The sequence below is a fragment of the Sorex fumeus genome, unplaced genomic scaffold, assembly GCF_029834395.1.
Source record: "Sorex fumeus unplaced genomic scaffold, SorFum_2.1 ptg000102l, whole genome shotgun sequence".
Taxonomy (NCBI): Eukaryota; Metazoa; Chordata; class Mammalia; order Eulipotyphla; family Soricidae; genus Sorex; species Sorex fumeus.
This window is the reverse complement of record NW_026606159.1, coordinates 405,425-420,918: the sequence shown is the minus strand read 5'-3', so window position 1 is coordinate 420,918 and position 15,494 is coordinate 405,425. Positions and strand designations below refer to the sequence as shown.

At 50.3% G+C, this 15,494-nt stretch overlaps 1 protein-coding gene across 1 annotated transcript in view; it reads left to right on the top strand.

Moving 5' to 3' along the window:
* Positions 1-15,494, top strand: part of XYLT1 (xylosyltransferase 1) — a 202,409-nt gene that overhangs the window by 153,298 nt on the left and 33,617 nt on the right. Inside the window, exons 5-6 of the mRNA XM_056134734.1 lie at positions 11-183; positions 1,361-1,563. Coding sequence (XP_055990709.1) covers positions 11-183; positions 1,361-1,563 — 376 coding nt within the window. The remainder of the gene's footprint in view (positions 1-10; positions 184-1,360; positions 1,564-15,494) is intronic.

Sequence of the window (15,494 nt, the reverse complement as noted above, 5' to 3'; positions counted from 1 at the left end):
CTCCCCCCAGGCAAGGCCAGCAAGAGTGTGCAGTGGGACGAGGACGCGGTGGAGTTCCTGCCCGCAAACCCCGTGCGCATCGCCTTCGTGCTGGTGGTCCACGGCCGCGCCTCCCGGCAGCTCCAGCGCATGTTCAAGGCCATCTACCACCGGGACCACTTCTACTACATCCACGTGGACAAGGTGAGGCCACGGGCGCTGCCCGCCTGGAGCTCGTCTGGATGTGCTCTGCGTGTGCGTGTGTGTGTGCGTGCGTGTGCGCGCTTGAAGGGCTAGCCCAGACACGTGTGTGCACCTGTGTCTATGCGCGTGGCTGTTTGTGTGTGTTTGGCCTGTCGACATGGACGTGTGTGTGTGTGTACGTGTCTTTGCATGCATGTGGGTCTGTTATGCGTGTGTGTAGCTGTGCGGTGTGTGTGTGTTCACATGTGCATAACCGTGGGCAGTGTTTGTGTGTGTGCACTTGTGTCTGTGCGTGTGGCTGTTTGTGTGTGTTTGGCGTGTACACATAGATGTGTGTGTACCTGTCCGTGTACACGCGTGGGTCTGTGTATGCGTGTGTGTAGCTGTGCGGTGTGTGTGTTCTCATGGGCCTATCTGTGGGCAGTGTGTGTACCTACCTGTGTATGTGCGTGTGCTCTGTATTCGTATGTGTGCATATAAATACATACTTTTTTGCATATGATTTGCATGTTGTCTATACACATGTGTGTTTGCAGCATCTGTATGTGTTGTTCCCAGCCATACCTTGATGCTTTCTCCAGAACCTTTGTTCTGACTTTCCCTCACAGCCTCACGTGTTCCGCCACCCCAGGCCCCACCTGGAGGGAGCCCCCTCCCCGGCTAGGCTCCCCTTTCCTCCAGGGGGCACACAGGAACCTCTGTCTTTGCCACCTGTCCCTTCTCTGTTGCCCCAGCCCTGAGTGCCGCAGGTGGGTGTGACAGTGCGTGTGGCTGTCCCCTTGGCTACCTGGACAGGAGCTTGCAGCGCCCTGCTGAGCGCCCAACTCCCCCAGGAGGTTTCTGCTGACGACCAGTGACGAGCCCAGAGTGGGAAGGCTCGACCCTCACACTCCTCAGTGAGGGCCGATGGATCCCCCGGGTCTCCACCTGCTGCCCCAGAGGCCAAGCCCCCAGGCGGGGGAGCCCTCGGCCCCAAGGCTGCATTTCCAGTCCCTGAGGTGGCGCTGGGGAGGAGACACAGCCTGATCCAGAAGCAGTTTTCCCGCCCCCCCCCCCCCCCCGTGCTCTCAGCAACCCCATCCCCTGGGGAGGGCCCCGAATTGGGGGGCGGGGACCATGACCCTGGGGACCTCCGGACGCCCCAGGCTGCTGACCCTCGCCCTCTCTCTGTCCACAGCGCTCCAACTACCTGCACCGCCAGGTGCTCCAGCTGGCCAGGCTGTACCCCAACGTGCGTGTGACCCCCTGGAGGATGGCCACCATCTGGGGCGGGGCCAGCCTGCTGGCCACCTACCTGCAGAGCATGCGCGACCTCCTGGACATGCCCGACTGGCCCTGGGACTTCTTCATCAACCTCAGCGCTGCCGACTACCCCATCAGGTGAGCCCACGTCCGCGTCCCCATGGGGCCGCCGTTCAGGGGTGAGCGTCCTGTGTCCGCGAGACGGCCCGACAGACCCGTGTGTCCCGCCATGGGCAGCCCCGGAGCTCGGGCTTTGTCCTCTTCTCTCACCTGAGCCCACTCTCTGCCCCGCTCCGGGAAAGGGGCCTGCGGCCGGGACCCTCCTAGCTAAGAATCGTGGAGGGGGACTGGGGCGGGGAGGGCGGCTTGTGTTGGGCTGGCGGGGGGAGCAGGGGGCTGTGTCCTACAGTTGGGCAGTAAACGGGGGGCCGAGTCATCAAGGAGAGATGAGAGAAACAGGCGTGACCGTGGCAGCAGTGCTGCTGGTATGTTTGGAGCGTGGTGGGGCTTGGGGGGAGCCCAGGGATGGGGGGGCAGAGAGGAAGGAGAGAAGGATTCATGGATGGATCCTTGGGTGGATGGATGGATGGACAGACAGGCTGACAGACGGATGACTGCGTCAGAAGCATTCCCATGGACCCACGACTCCCCGCCCTCTCCAGGTGTGTGACCTCCGGCCCAGCCTCTGTGGCCGTGAGGGATGATTAGGGGGACCCGGGAGACCAGCCCTGAGAGGGAGGGAAGGGCAGCGGCCAGCGGGAAGGTGTGTCTCTGCGTGAACGTGGTCTATATAGAGCGTGAGCCGTGCAAAGCCCTCCAGAGGTCCTGTCCGTGGGGTGGGCAAGAAGGCCCACTGGGGTCTCTACCAAGAGCTGCCCTTGCCTGGACTGAGTCCTCTGTGCATCTACTGACCAGCCTGAGAGGCCAGGGTAAGGGGCTGTGCAGCAACTCCTGGGCAGTCGCCCCTTCTGGCCCTCCACAGCAAATCCATTTTGCAGAAGGGCAAGCCGAGGCCCAAGGCCATGCAGCATATACACAACAGGTGTGAATTAGACGCAGCTCTGCCTGCTTCCGCAGTGACTGTTCATGCCACTTCAAGTTGTCGCTTGGGGAACTCACCCAACATGGGGCGGGGGGCTGGCCCCTCCCTCCGTCCCACGTTCCCTCCCTCCTCCTAGACGCCAGCAGAAGCAGAAAGTCTATCCCTGGAACTCGCGGCTTGGACCACTGGGCCGCATGAAACGTGAGGGGGTTGGTGCTTGGAACCTCCCTTCTGCAGGAAGCAGCACCCCAGAGGCGGGTCACCCAGCACTGTGTGGGCACTGAGTTGCAGGGGTTCCTGGGAGCGGCCCCCAGTGGGCGACAAGCTCTGGTGGGAGGGGGGTCTGAGCCGGAAGAAGAGGAGCTGGCCTTGCTGAGCCCTTGCCCGGGCAACCGGCCCCATGGCGAGGCCTATATGGCCTTCGCCACTCCTGACAGCACAGGAGACGGGTTCGAAGGCCGGGCGCCCTGTGGAGGGGAGAGAGACCAGGCCCAGTGAGCCGGGGCTGGAGAAACTTTCCCACCGGTCACTGTGTGCAGCCCAGCTAAGTGCCTCGGGGGACTTAGCTACCCAACATGAGGGCCTTTGCCTGGGGAAGATAGACAGAGGACGGAGGGGCAGGTGGGGACCCTGAGGGTCCTCCTGATTGAAGCCTCTCTTGCCCCTTCGAGAAGGTCCCTGAGTTTATGTATGTAGTGCCGGAACCCTGTCCTCCCGTTGTTCATCGATTTGCTGGAGCAGGCCCCAGTAACGTCTCCATGGTGAGACTTGTTACCGTTTTTGGCATATCGAATATGCCACGGGGAGCTTCCCAGTCTCTGCTGTGCGAGCCTAGCAAGCTTGCCGGGCTCTCCGAGATGGACAGAGGAGGAATCGAACCCGGGTCGGCTGCGTGCAAGGCAAACGCCCTACCCGCTGTGCTATAAATATTTTGTTTGTCCTTCCGGGAGGGAGGGAGGGAGGAATGGTCTGTGGTGCCGCAGATGGAGCGGCAGATGGGCGAGAACGCCGATTGGAGCCGCCCAGGATAAAACCATTCGTCTGAAAAAATTCATATGTTTGTGTGGGGGGTCGACTTCGCCAAAACAACAGCAAGAGGAACCAGCAGCAGCAGTGAGTGCCTCGGGCAAGGGGGCAGGCAGAGGGGTGGGCGTGGGGGCATGGGGTGGGAATACGTGAGAGGGGCAGGGCGTGTCTCAGAAACTGCTCAAAACGTGACTTCCTCCTTCCCACCCTCCCCAAAGCCAGGCATGGGGTCCGAGGGGGGATTTCTGGCCCCTGCTCCTCCCAGAGGTGGGGCCCAGCCTTGGACAGAGGTCAGGGAGATGGAACTTCCCTGCAGCTGCCCACACTCTGTGAGGTTTCCATCTACACCGATCCCACCCATGTTGAACCTACTGGCCGGGAGTGTGCCCCCCGGCTAGGGAGAGACTCGGATCTGCAGCCTGGGTGAGAGACAGGGGTCTGGACACACAGCTTCTGGCTCCTGCAATTCCATTAGGCCGTTGACATTGAGAGAGATTATTGTCATGTTTTTTTTTTAATTATTATTATTGAATCACCATGAGATACAGTTACCAAGCTTTCATGTTTGAGTTTCAGTCATACAATGATCCAACACCCATCCCTCCACCAGTGCACATTCCCACCACCAGTGTCCTCGTATCACCCGGCCCCATCCCAACCCTCCCCCTGCCTCTAGGGCAGACAATATTCCCCATACTCTCTCTCTCTACTTTTGGGCATTATAGTTTGCAATACAGACCCTGAGAGGCTATCACGTTTGGTCCTTTGTCTACTTTCAGCACACATCTCCCATCCCGAACCATCCCTCCAACCGTCATCAACTTAGTGACCCCTTCTCCATCCCAGCTGACTTCCTTCTCCCCCAGGTCGTGAGCAGGCTTCCAACTATGGAGCAATCTTCCTGGCCCTTGTCTCTACTGGCCTTGGGTGCTCCTCGGGTGTCAGTCTCGCATAAAGTTATTTTCACTGTATCAAGGTCATTCCATTATTCATCGATTTGCTGGAGCGGGTGCCAGTAACATCTCCACTCGTCCCAGCCCTGAGATTTTAGCAGCCTCTCCTTACTCGTCCTTCCCAACGGTGCCATATTGGAGGCTCTTTCAGGGTCAGGGGAATGAGACCCGTTATTGTTACTGTTTGTGGCGTATCGAATACGACACGAGGAGCTTGCCAGGCTCTGCCGTGAGGGGGGGATACTCTCAGTAGCTTGCTGGGCTCCTCGAGAGGGACAGAGAATGTATATAAGACAATACAAGCAAGTATGTTAAAACCAAACACGTGTGCTGCTTTAAGTACATCAGTGGGCTATGTTATTGTATATTCCACAAAAGAGTGCACTTCTATGCCTGTCCCTCTCTTTCTGACTCATTTCACTCAGCATGATATTCTCCATGTCCATCCACTTGTAAACAAATTCATGACTTCATCTCTCCTACCAGCTGCATAGTATTCCATTGTGTAGATGGACCAAAGTTTCTCTCACCAGTCCGTCTGTTTTCGGGCACTGCCTCCTGTGAGCAGTGCTGTTGTGGGGGTTTGTGCCATCTTCCTGTAGAGGTTTGTTGTGCTTGTAGGAGATTGTCTGGTCTTACAGGAGCCCCTACAGTCCATCTTTTAAGGCTGGTTTTCAGTCTTTGAAGTTCCTGAGCTGTTATTTATCCATGAAACAGTGTAGCATTCCTTGAAGTTCCTGCACTGTTGTTTATTCATGAAACTGTGTCGGTCCTTGGAGTCTGAGTGACAGTGTGGCTGATAAAGTATTCTTGGTGAGGCATTCATTTTATTGAGAACCTAGCCACAACTCTTTGCTTCAGAGACCAGAGCGGTGGCTGCAGTTGGCCTCTAGGGGGCAGTCACGAACCCTGGCGGGGCGTGGGCACCAGCAGGTGTGCAGACCCCAGCAGTTTCTGTCCTGGGCCACCCCTGAAGGGGGCTGTGTTGACCTCTAGGGACTCAGAGGCCATGGCACCTCCCTGCTGCCAGGCCATCTGCGGAGAACCTTCGAGATGATGGCCGGGGGCTGGGTGGACCCTGTCTGTCAGCCACTTGCTTACTCTCAACCTGGCGCAGCTGCCTTGAGAGAACCCCCCAAAGGGCTTCCACCACCGCCAGCACACCCCCCACTCATCACCACGAGAATGGATGCATCTGGGCACCTTCGGAGATTCACAATGCAGAGAACTCCAAGAGCGCCTGAAGCTGCTTTATTGCATGGTTTAAGGAGAGGAGTTGGCACCAGAGAGAGAATACGGTGGGCAGGGCACTGGCCTTGGACACCCTGGGGTTCAATCCCAGGTACCACTGTGGTCCCCAAGCACTGCCAGGAGTGAGCCCTGAGCACAGAGCCGGGAGTGACCCTGAGCACAGAGCCGGGAGTGAGTCCTGAGTACAGAGCTGGGATTGACCCTGAGCACAGAGCCGGGAGTGAGCCCTGAGCATAGAGCTGGGAATGAGCCCTGGGCATCGCTGGGTGTGGCCTCAAATACACACAACTCCATAATCCAGTAAATTGCGTTCCCAGGTCCCTCCGCCCTGCCCAGGGCCCTCTCTCTACTGGTGAGTGACATCACTCATCCTCTCTGGATTACGACGTGCCTGGCCTATCCCTTGCTGTCTCCCGTGCCCTCAGCCTGGTCTTGCTATTATGACCTTCTCGGTCCCAGCATATGCATTCCTAATCCGCAAGTTGCAACTGGAACCCTGTCCCTCCAGGTCCCCTGACCGGGACTCGCTGCCCTGGAATCCAACACTCGGCCTCTCCAGGGCAGCTCCTGTATTCCTCCGCCCACAGTCAAGTGCTCGGGAGAGACCCTCTGGGTCCTGTTATCTGTCCGGGTGTCTGAGACCCTCTGCGTCCTACTGTCTGTCCGGGCATCTAAGCCTACAAAGAGGAAGCAAGCCTGGCCTGAGTTCTCCCTGGACCTCATACTAGCCACGCCCGGCCATTTCTGTCACGCGTTTCATTGGTGGCCTAGATTCGAAGGGGCCAATTAAATGAAGCAGATTACCTGGAGTCCAGCCCTCCCCTCCACTTCCACCCATCACAATGCCATCAACTCAGCCCAGCGCATGCCCAAGTCAGCTGCTCATAATCCACACAGTGGCCACAAGAGGTTCCCCAGGGTGTGGGGCTGGAGCTAGAGCACAGTGGGAAGTGTTCACCTTGCACACAGAGGACCTGGATTCAATTCCCAGCAACCCATAGGGTCCCCCTCGAGCACCACCAGGAGTAATTGCTGAGTGCAAAGCTAGGAGTAACTTCTGTGCATCGCTGGGTGTGACCCAAAAAGCAAAAAAAAAAAAAAGGTCCCCAAGGTGGGGGTCAGGGGTTGGGTACGCAGCTGGGCAGCAGGGGTGGGGGAGGGAAGGTTAAGAGATCGAGGCAGAAAGCAGTGCCCCAGACCTACACCAACCTCTCCCCCGAGGCTTGCTGGAGCCCAGATTCTAGCCTGGGCCGGTTGCTCATGGCCCTGTTTAATCAGAAAGCAGAGCAGAGGAGAGGTGGCTGTACCCCGTGAATGTTGTGGAGGAGGAGGAGAGGAAGGGAAGTGGTCCCCTCCTCCCCCCTGAGCTGCCCCTCTTGTCTTCAGCTCTGGAGACGGATTCTCTGCCTTGCAGTTTAATTGTGTTCATCAGTCAGCATTATGCGGCCAGCCCAGCCAGGGGCACAGGTACTGCCACCCCCATCTCAATATAAATTGCGCTCTGGGATGCCCGACTGTGGTCTCAGGCAAGCAGGTTTGATTACAGAGTCAATCTTTGTTTAAAAGTTGGCTGCTCTGGGGAAGCTTCTAACCCTTTCCTGTGAACAATGCGTTCTCTGGACACCCACAGCGAAGCAGGCCCAGGAATCCAAATGGTTGTGCGTGAGGGAGGGGCCTCGGGAGTGAGGGTCCCTAATCTTGGCTGGTGGGTGGGGTTCCGGGGGGGGGCGCACCCTTGTGCCTCAGCATGTGTCGGGTGCCAACCAAGGCTTCTCCTTCTGTGCCCCTGTCTGAGAGGGGAGAAACCGTCCCCAAATCAGAGCACCTCTGCCTCCAGCCCAGCGTGACCTCTGCCACGAGCTCTGGTTTCTGTGGACCCCCTGAGATAGCCCAGCTGGATTGAACGGGGAATGCTTTTGAAAATGTCTGAATCATGGGGCTGGAGTGATAGCACCGTGGATAGGGCGTTTGCCTTGCACGCGGCCAACCCGGCTTCGATTCCCAGCATCCCATCGGGTGCCCTGAGCACTGCCAGGAGTAATTCCTGAGTGCAAAGCCAGGAGTAAACCCTGTGTATTGCCAAGTGTGACCCAAAAATACAAAAAGAATTTTTAAAAAAGTCTGAATCAGTCGTAACACAAATGAACAACTTTAGATTTCTGAAGCTCAAGTTCTCTTTATTTATTTATTTATTTTAATTTTTATTAGTGAAACACCATAAGATACAGTTGTAGACTTACAATTTTTTGTGCTTGGGTTTCAGTTATACAATGATTGAGTACCCATCCCTCCACCAGTGCCCATTTTCCACCACCATGGATCCCAGTATCCCTCCCACCCCCCACCCCCACCCCATCCCACCCCAACTCTGTGGCAAGGTGTTCTTTCTTTTTTTTTGTTCTCTCTCTCCTTTTGGGTGCTGTGGTTTGCAAAAGAGGCATTGAGTGGCAATCATGTTCGGTCTGCTATAGTCTACTTTCAGCCTGGATCTCCCATTCTGGGAGGATCCTCCCAACACCCTTTACTTGGTGCTCCCTTCTCTGTCTGGGCTGTCTTTTCCCCTAGCATGTGCGGCTGGCCTCCAAGCCATGGAGTGAACCTCCTGGTACTTATCTCTGCTGTTCTTGGGTGTTAGTCTCCTATTTTGTTACTTTATATTCCCCAGATGAATGCAACCTTTCTATGTCTGTCCCTCTCTTTCTGACTCATTTCACTTAGCATGACTTTCCATATAGTATCACTTGTATGTAAATTTCATGACTTCATCTTTTCTAACTGCTACATAGTACTCCATTGTGTAGATGTACCAAAGTTTCTTTAGCCAGTCATCTGTTCTTGGGCACTCGGGTTTTTTCTAGATTTTGGCTATTGTGAACAGTGCAGCAATGAACATAGAAGTGCAGATGTCATTTCCACTGTACTTTTTTGTCTCCCCAGGATATGTTCCCAGGAGTGGTATTGCTGGGTCAAATGGGAGCTCAGTTTCTAATTTTTTGAGAATCGTCCATACTGTTTTCCAAAAGGGCTGAACCAGTCGGCATTCCCACCAGCGGTGAATGAGGGTCCCTTTCTCGCCACATCTGCGCCAACACCGATTGCTTTTGTTCTTTTGGATGTGGGCCAGTCTCAGTGATATCTCAGATATTGATGATATCTCATTGTTGTTTTGATCTGCATCTCCCTGATGATTAATGATGTAAGCATTTTCTCATGTGCCTTTTTGCCATTCGGATTTCTTCTTTGAGAAAGTTTTCTGTTCATCTCATCGCCCCATTTTTTGATGGGTTTGGATGTTTTCTTCTTGTGGAGTTCAACCTGTACTTTGTATATCCTTGATATCAAACCCTTGTCGGATGGATATTGAGCAAATATCCTTTCCCATTCTGTAGAATGTCTTTGTATTTTGGTCACTGTTTCTTTTGAGGTGCAAAAGCTTCTTAGTTTAAGATAGTCCCATTTGTCTATCTCTGTTTTCACTTGCTTGGCCAGTGGTGTGTCATCTTTGAAGATACCGTTTGCTTCAGTGTTGTGAAGGGTTTTGCCAACCTTGTCTTCCTTATGGATTCCAGTCTGATATTGAGGTCTTTAATCCATTTTGATCTTACTTTTGTACATGGTGTTAGGCAGAGATCTGAGCCCATTTTTTTTGCATTTAGCTGTCCAGTTTTGCCAGCACAATTTGTTAAAGAGGCTTTCCTTGGTCCGCTTCACATTTCTTGCTCCCTTATCAAAGATTAGATGATCATATGTTTGGGGGGAGATGTCAGTATATTCAACCCTGTTCATTTTTCTGCAGCTCTGCCTTTGTTCCAGTACCATGCTGTTTTAATTATTACTGCCTTGTAGTAGAGTTTGAAATTAGGGAGGTTGATTTCTCCCATTTTATTTTTCCCAAGAATTGTTTTAGCTATTCGTGGAGGATTATTGTTCCATATGAATTTCAGGAGTGTTTGCTCCATTTCTTTGAAGAATGTCATAGGTATCGTTGTAGGGATCACATTGAATTTGTACAATGCTTTGGAGAGTATTGCCATTTTGACAATGTTAATTCTCCCGATCCATGAACAGGGGATATCTTTCCATTTTCTCGTGTCCTCTTTTATTTCCTGAAATAGTGTTTTGTAGTTTTCTTTGTAGAGGTCTTTTACTTCCTTAGTTACGCTGATTCCTAGGTACTTGATTTTTCTGGGGCACAATTGTGAATGGGATCATTTTTTTCATGTCACTTTATTCTCTCTCACTATCTGCATATAGGAAAGCCATTGACTTTCGGATATTGATTTTATAGCCTGCAACTTTACTATACAAGTCTATTGTTTCTTGGAGCTTCTTGGTAGAGGTTTTAGGGTTTTCTAAGTATAGTATCATATCATCTGCGAATAGTGAGAGTTTGATTTCTTCCTTTCCTACCTGGATGCCCCTAATATTTTTTTCTTGCCTAATCGCTATTGCAAGTACTTCCAGTATTATATTGAACAGCAGTGGAGAGAGTGGGCATCCTTGTCTCATTCCTGATCTTAGAGGGAAGGCTCTCAGTTTTTCCCCATTGAGGATGATGCTTGCTGTAGGCTTCTGGTAGATGGATTTAACTATATTGAGGAAAGTCCCCTCTGTACCCATTTTGGCGAGGGTTTTCATCATAAACGGGTGCTGGATCTTGTCAGATGCTTTCTCTGCATCTGTTGATATGATCCTATGGTTTTTATCTTTTCTTAATCCATAATGGTGGATTTTTTATCTTTTATGTTTTTATCTTTTCTTAATCCATAATCTGTAATGATGGATTATGTTGATTGATTTCTGAATTGTAACCATCCTTGCATCCCTGGGATGAATCCCACTTGGTCATGGTGTATAATCTTTTTGATGAGCTGTTGAATTATATTTGCTAGTATTTTGTTGAGAATCTTCACATCTGTGTTCATCAGGGATATCGGCCTGTAGTTTTCTTTTCTTGTGATGTCTTTGTTTCCTTTTGGAATTAGAGAGATGTGGGCTTCATAGAAACTGTTTGGGAGAGTTTCTGTTTCTTCAATTTCCTGGAAAAGCTTGAGAAGAACTGACAATAGGTCCTCTTTAAATGTTTGGAAAAATTTGCTAGTGAATCCATCTGGACCTGGTCTTTTGTTTTTGGGAAGACTTTTGATTACAGTTTCAATTTCCTTGATGTTAATAGGACTATTCAGGTACTCTAGATCTTCTTGATTCAGCCTGGGGAGAGTATAGGAATCCAGAAATTTATCCATTTCTTCTAGGTTCTCTTGTTTCATGGCATACAGACTTTCAAAGTAGTCTCTGATGATCTTTTGAATTTCTTGGTTTCTGTTGTGATGTCCCCCTTCTCATTTCTGATTCGGTTTATTAGGGTTCTCTCTCGGGTTCTCTCTTTTTTTTGTGAGTCTTGCTAGTGGTTATCTACCTTGTTTATTTTCTCAAAGAACCACCTCTTGGTTTCATTGATCTTTTGGATTGGGTTTTTTGGGGTTTTTTTGTTTGTTTGTTTATTTGGGTTTCCATGTCATTGATTTCTGCTCTAAATTTTACGATCTCTTTCCTTCTGCCTGATTTGGGCTCCTTTTGTTGATCCTTTTCTAAGATCTTGAGTTGTGAAGTCAAGTTGTTTATGTGGGCCCTTTCTTCCTTCCTGAGAAATGAGCTACAAATGTTCCCCTTAACATGGCTTTAGCTGCGTCCCATAGGTCCTGGTAGCTCATGTCTTCATTCTCGTTTGCTTCCAGGTATCTTTTGATTTCGTCCTTGACTTTCTTCGTGACCCACTTGTTGTTCAACGTTGAGTTGTTTAATTTCCAGGTGTTGGATTTGGTTCTCCGTGTCTCTGTGCGAGTCACTTCTATTCAGTGCGTCATGATTGGTCTGAAAAGATGGTTGATCCTATTTCTATCTTCCTGATTCTGTTGAGGTATTTTTTGTGGCCTAGCACATGGTCTATTTTGGAAAACGTTCTGTGTGCACTGGAGAAGAATGTGTATTCTTTCTTTCTTGGGTGTAAAGCCCTGTATAGGTCTACAAGCTCTCTCTCTTCTATTTCTTCCTTCAGAGCCAGTGTTTCCTTGCTGCGCTTTGTTCTTGTTGATCTATCCAGAGGTGATAAGGTGATGTTGAAGTCTCCGGCTACTATTGTGTTGCTAGCAATGACCTCCTTAAAATCTGTTAGCAGTTGCCTGGGAATATATCCCAGAGAGGCAAAAAAGTATAGTCGAAGTGACATCTGCACTTGTTTGTTCATTGCAGCACTCTTTACAATAGCCAGAATCTGGAAAAAACCTGAGTGCCTGAGAATAGATGACTGGTTAAAGAAACTTTGGTACATTTACACAATGGAGTACTATGTAGCTGTTAGAAAAGAGGAAGTCATGAAATTTACATACAAGTGGTACTACATGGAAAGTATTATGTTAAGCGAAATGACTCAGAAAGAAAGGGATAGACATAGAAAGATTGCATTCATCTGGGAACATAAAGTAACAAAATAGGAGACTAACACCCAGGAATGGCCGAGATTAGTACCAGGAATTTTACTCCATGGCTTGGAGGCCAGCCACACATGCTAGGGGAAAAGGCAGCTCAGATAGAGAAGGGAGCACCAAATAAAGGGTGTTGGGAGGATCCTCCCAGGATGGGAGAAGCGTGCTGAAAGTAGACTATAGACCAAACATGATTGCCACTCAATGCCTCTTTTGCAAACCACAACACCCAAGAGGAGAGAGAGAACAAAAGGGAATGCCCTGCCACAGAGGCAGGGTGGGATGGGGGGGATGAGGGGTGGGAGGGATGCTGGGACCCGCGGTGGTGGGAAATGGGCACTGGTAGAGGGATGGGTATTTGATCATTGTATAATTGAAACCCAAGCACAAAAATTTGTAAGTCTACAACTGTACCTCATGGTATCTCACTAATAAAAATTTTTCTTTTAAAAAAAGGTACAAAATTTAAAAAAACCTGTTAGCAGTTGTTTTCAATATTTAGCTGTTCCCTCATTAGGTGCATATACATTTATGAGTGTGATTTCTTCCTGTTGTACGTATCCCTTGATAAATAGAAAATGGCCTTTGCTGTCCCTTCTAATCTTTTTCAACCTGAAATTTATGTTGTCGAATACTAGTATGGCCACCCCAACTTTTCTGAGGGAGCTGTTTGCTTGCAGGATTGTTTTCCATCCTTTAACTTTGAGTCTGTGTTTACTCTGACTGTTCAGATGAGTTTCTTGTAGGCAACAGAATGTTGGGTTCTGTCTCTGAATCCATTTTGCCATTCTGTGTCTCTTAATTGGTGAATTTAGACCATTGACGTTGAGATAATTGTTTTGGGGGTTTGTGTCATCTTTCTGTAAGGGTCTGTTGTGCTTGTAGGGTTTGTCTTGTCTTATAGTAGCCCCTTTAAAGTAGCCCTATATTCAGTCGACAGTTTTGCCTGACTGATGTCGCTGTTGTCCCAAAATTTCGAACGGGATCGGACCACCGTCTCCTTCATGCAAAATTCTACTTCACAGAGCGGGGAGAAAGGGCTGCAAAGTTCAAAAAGAGAACTCCCAGAATGACCACCAACTGGGAACTCTTTGGTACTATTGCGGCAACATGGGAAGATGCCATTGTTGACAACATTGACGAGGAATACGATCGACTGGTTCAGCACCTCCATGAATGTGCGAGGAACGCCAAGAGAGAGATAGCCACAAAAAATCGCCTATCTTCGAAAACTCTTGAGCTAATTCGCCAGCGTGGTTTGGCGCATGCCTCAGGCAACCACAAGCTAACGTCCGAGCTCGCAAAGCAGTGCAGAGATGCGATCAAGGAAGACCTCAAAGAGAGAAGAGCAGAAGTACTGGTAGATGCGGCAGAAGCCGGGAAAAGTATTCGTAACGCCCGCCTGTCCTTCGCCAACTACAAGACCAAGATGACTGCCCTCCGACGTCCTGATGGATCCATCACATCCTCCAGAACGGCAATGGAGAAGATTATCCATGACTTCTACTCAAATCTCTTCGATAGCCATGTCCACTGGCCGACATACCAAATTCCACAGGATGGATATGTCGTTCCCAACATTCTCCCTTCCGAAATCCGACACGCCATTTCGTCAGTAAAGAAACAAACAGCACCCGGCCCAGACAAGGTCAGACCTGAACACCTGAAGAACCTGCCGTCAGTACTCATCAATACACTGGCTCGGCTCTTCACTCGCTACCTGTCTGAATGCAAGGTTCCGTCCCAATGGAAAACCAGCAGGACCGTACTACTGTTCAAGAAGGGAGACATCCATGACATTGGCAACTATCGCCCGATCTGCCTATTGTCTGTCATCTACAAGTTGTTCACTCGAGTCATCCTAAATAGGATTGGCAGAACACTAGATGAAGGACAACCATGCGAGCAAGCCGGGTTCCGCAAAGGATTCAGCACCATCGACTATATCCACACGATAACCAAGCTCATTGAGGTTTCTCGGGAGTTCAAGATGCCGCTCTGTTTAACGTTCATTGATTTAAAGAAGGCCTTCGATTCTGTTGAGACGGAAGCGGTCATTGAAGCCCTAGCCAATCAGGGCATTCAAGCCCAATACATCAGGATCCTCCGTGAGCTGTATTGCGGATTCACTACCAGGATCTCACTATTCTACAAAGAAGTGATCGTTGATGTCAAGAGAGGGGTTCGGCAGGGTGATACCATTTCACCGAAACTCTTCAGTACCACTCTCGAGAACATCATGTGACGACTGGAATGGGAAGGAATGGGAGTGAAGATAGATGGTCGGCAATTAACCACCTCCGCTTTGCTGATGACATTGTTTTAATAACACCAAACATCAGCCAAGCGGCACAAATGCTGGCCGACTTTGACCGTTGAGTGTGGAAAGGTAAGACTACAGCTGAATCTTACGAAGACAATGTTTATGAGAAACAGCCTCGTTCCTGACGCCCCATTCGCTCTCAACAGAACGACCATCTCCGAATGCAACAGCTATGTGTACCTAGGTCGAGAGGTCAACATGACAAATGACCTGGCACCTGAGCTGCGCAGGAGGAAGAGAGCGGCGTGGAACACCTTCAAGAACGTTGAAGAAATAGCTAAGAGGACGAAGAACCTCCGGCTCCGGGCACATCTCTTTGATTCCACTGTTCTTCCTGCATTAACATATGCCTCAGAGACCTGGGCCCTACGCAAACAAGATGAGAACGCTATTCAGGTCTCCCAAAGAAGAATAGAAAGAGCTATGCTTGGAATATCACGTTTCACTCAAATGAGAGAAAGAATCCGGAGTTCTGACATCCGTCGACGATCAAGGATCAGGGATGCTGTCTCATTTGCCAAGGTGTCGAAAATCAGATGGGCTGGTCACGTAATGAGATTTAAAGACGATTGCTGGACTAGAGCTGTTACCGACTGGATTCCACGGGATGTCAAAAGACCGCGTGGCCGCCCACCTACCAGATGGTCAGACTTCTTCGTCAAGATCATGAACTATCGGTTTGAGGCCCTTCATGTTCCCGGCGCGAACAGATGCCATTGGGCTATACTAGCACGCGACAGGGACAAATGGAGACGTTACTGGCGCCCGCTCGAGCAAATCGACGACTAACGGGAAGTTAAGTGACAAGTGATAGTAGCCCCTTTAGCCCTTCTTTTAGGTTTGGTTTTGAGTCTATGATGTTTCTGAGCTGCTGTTTATCTAAAAATGGTGTACCGTTCCTTCGAGTTTGAGTGAGAGTTTAGCCGGATAGAGTATTCTTGGTGAAACATTCATTTCAGTGAGTTTTTTTTTCACTATTATCCCACCAT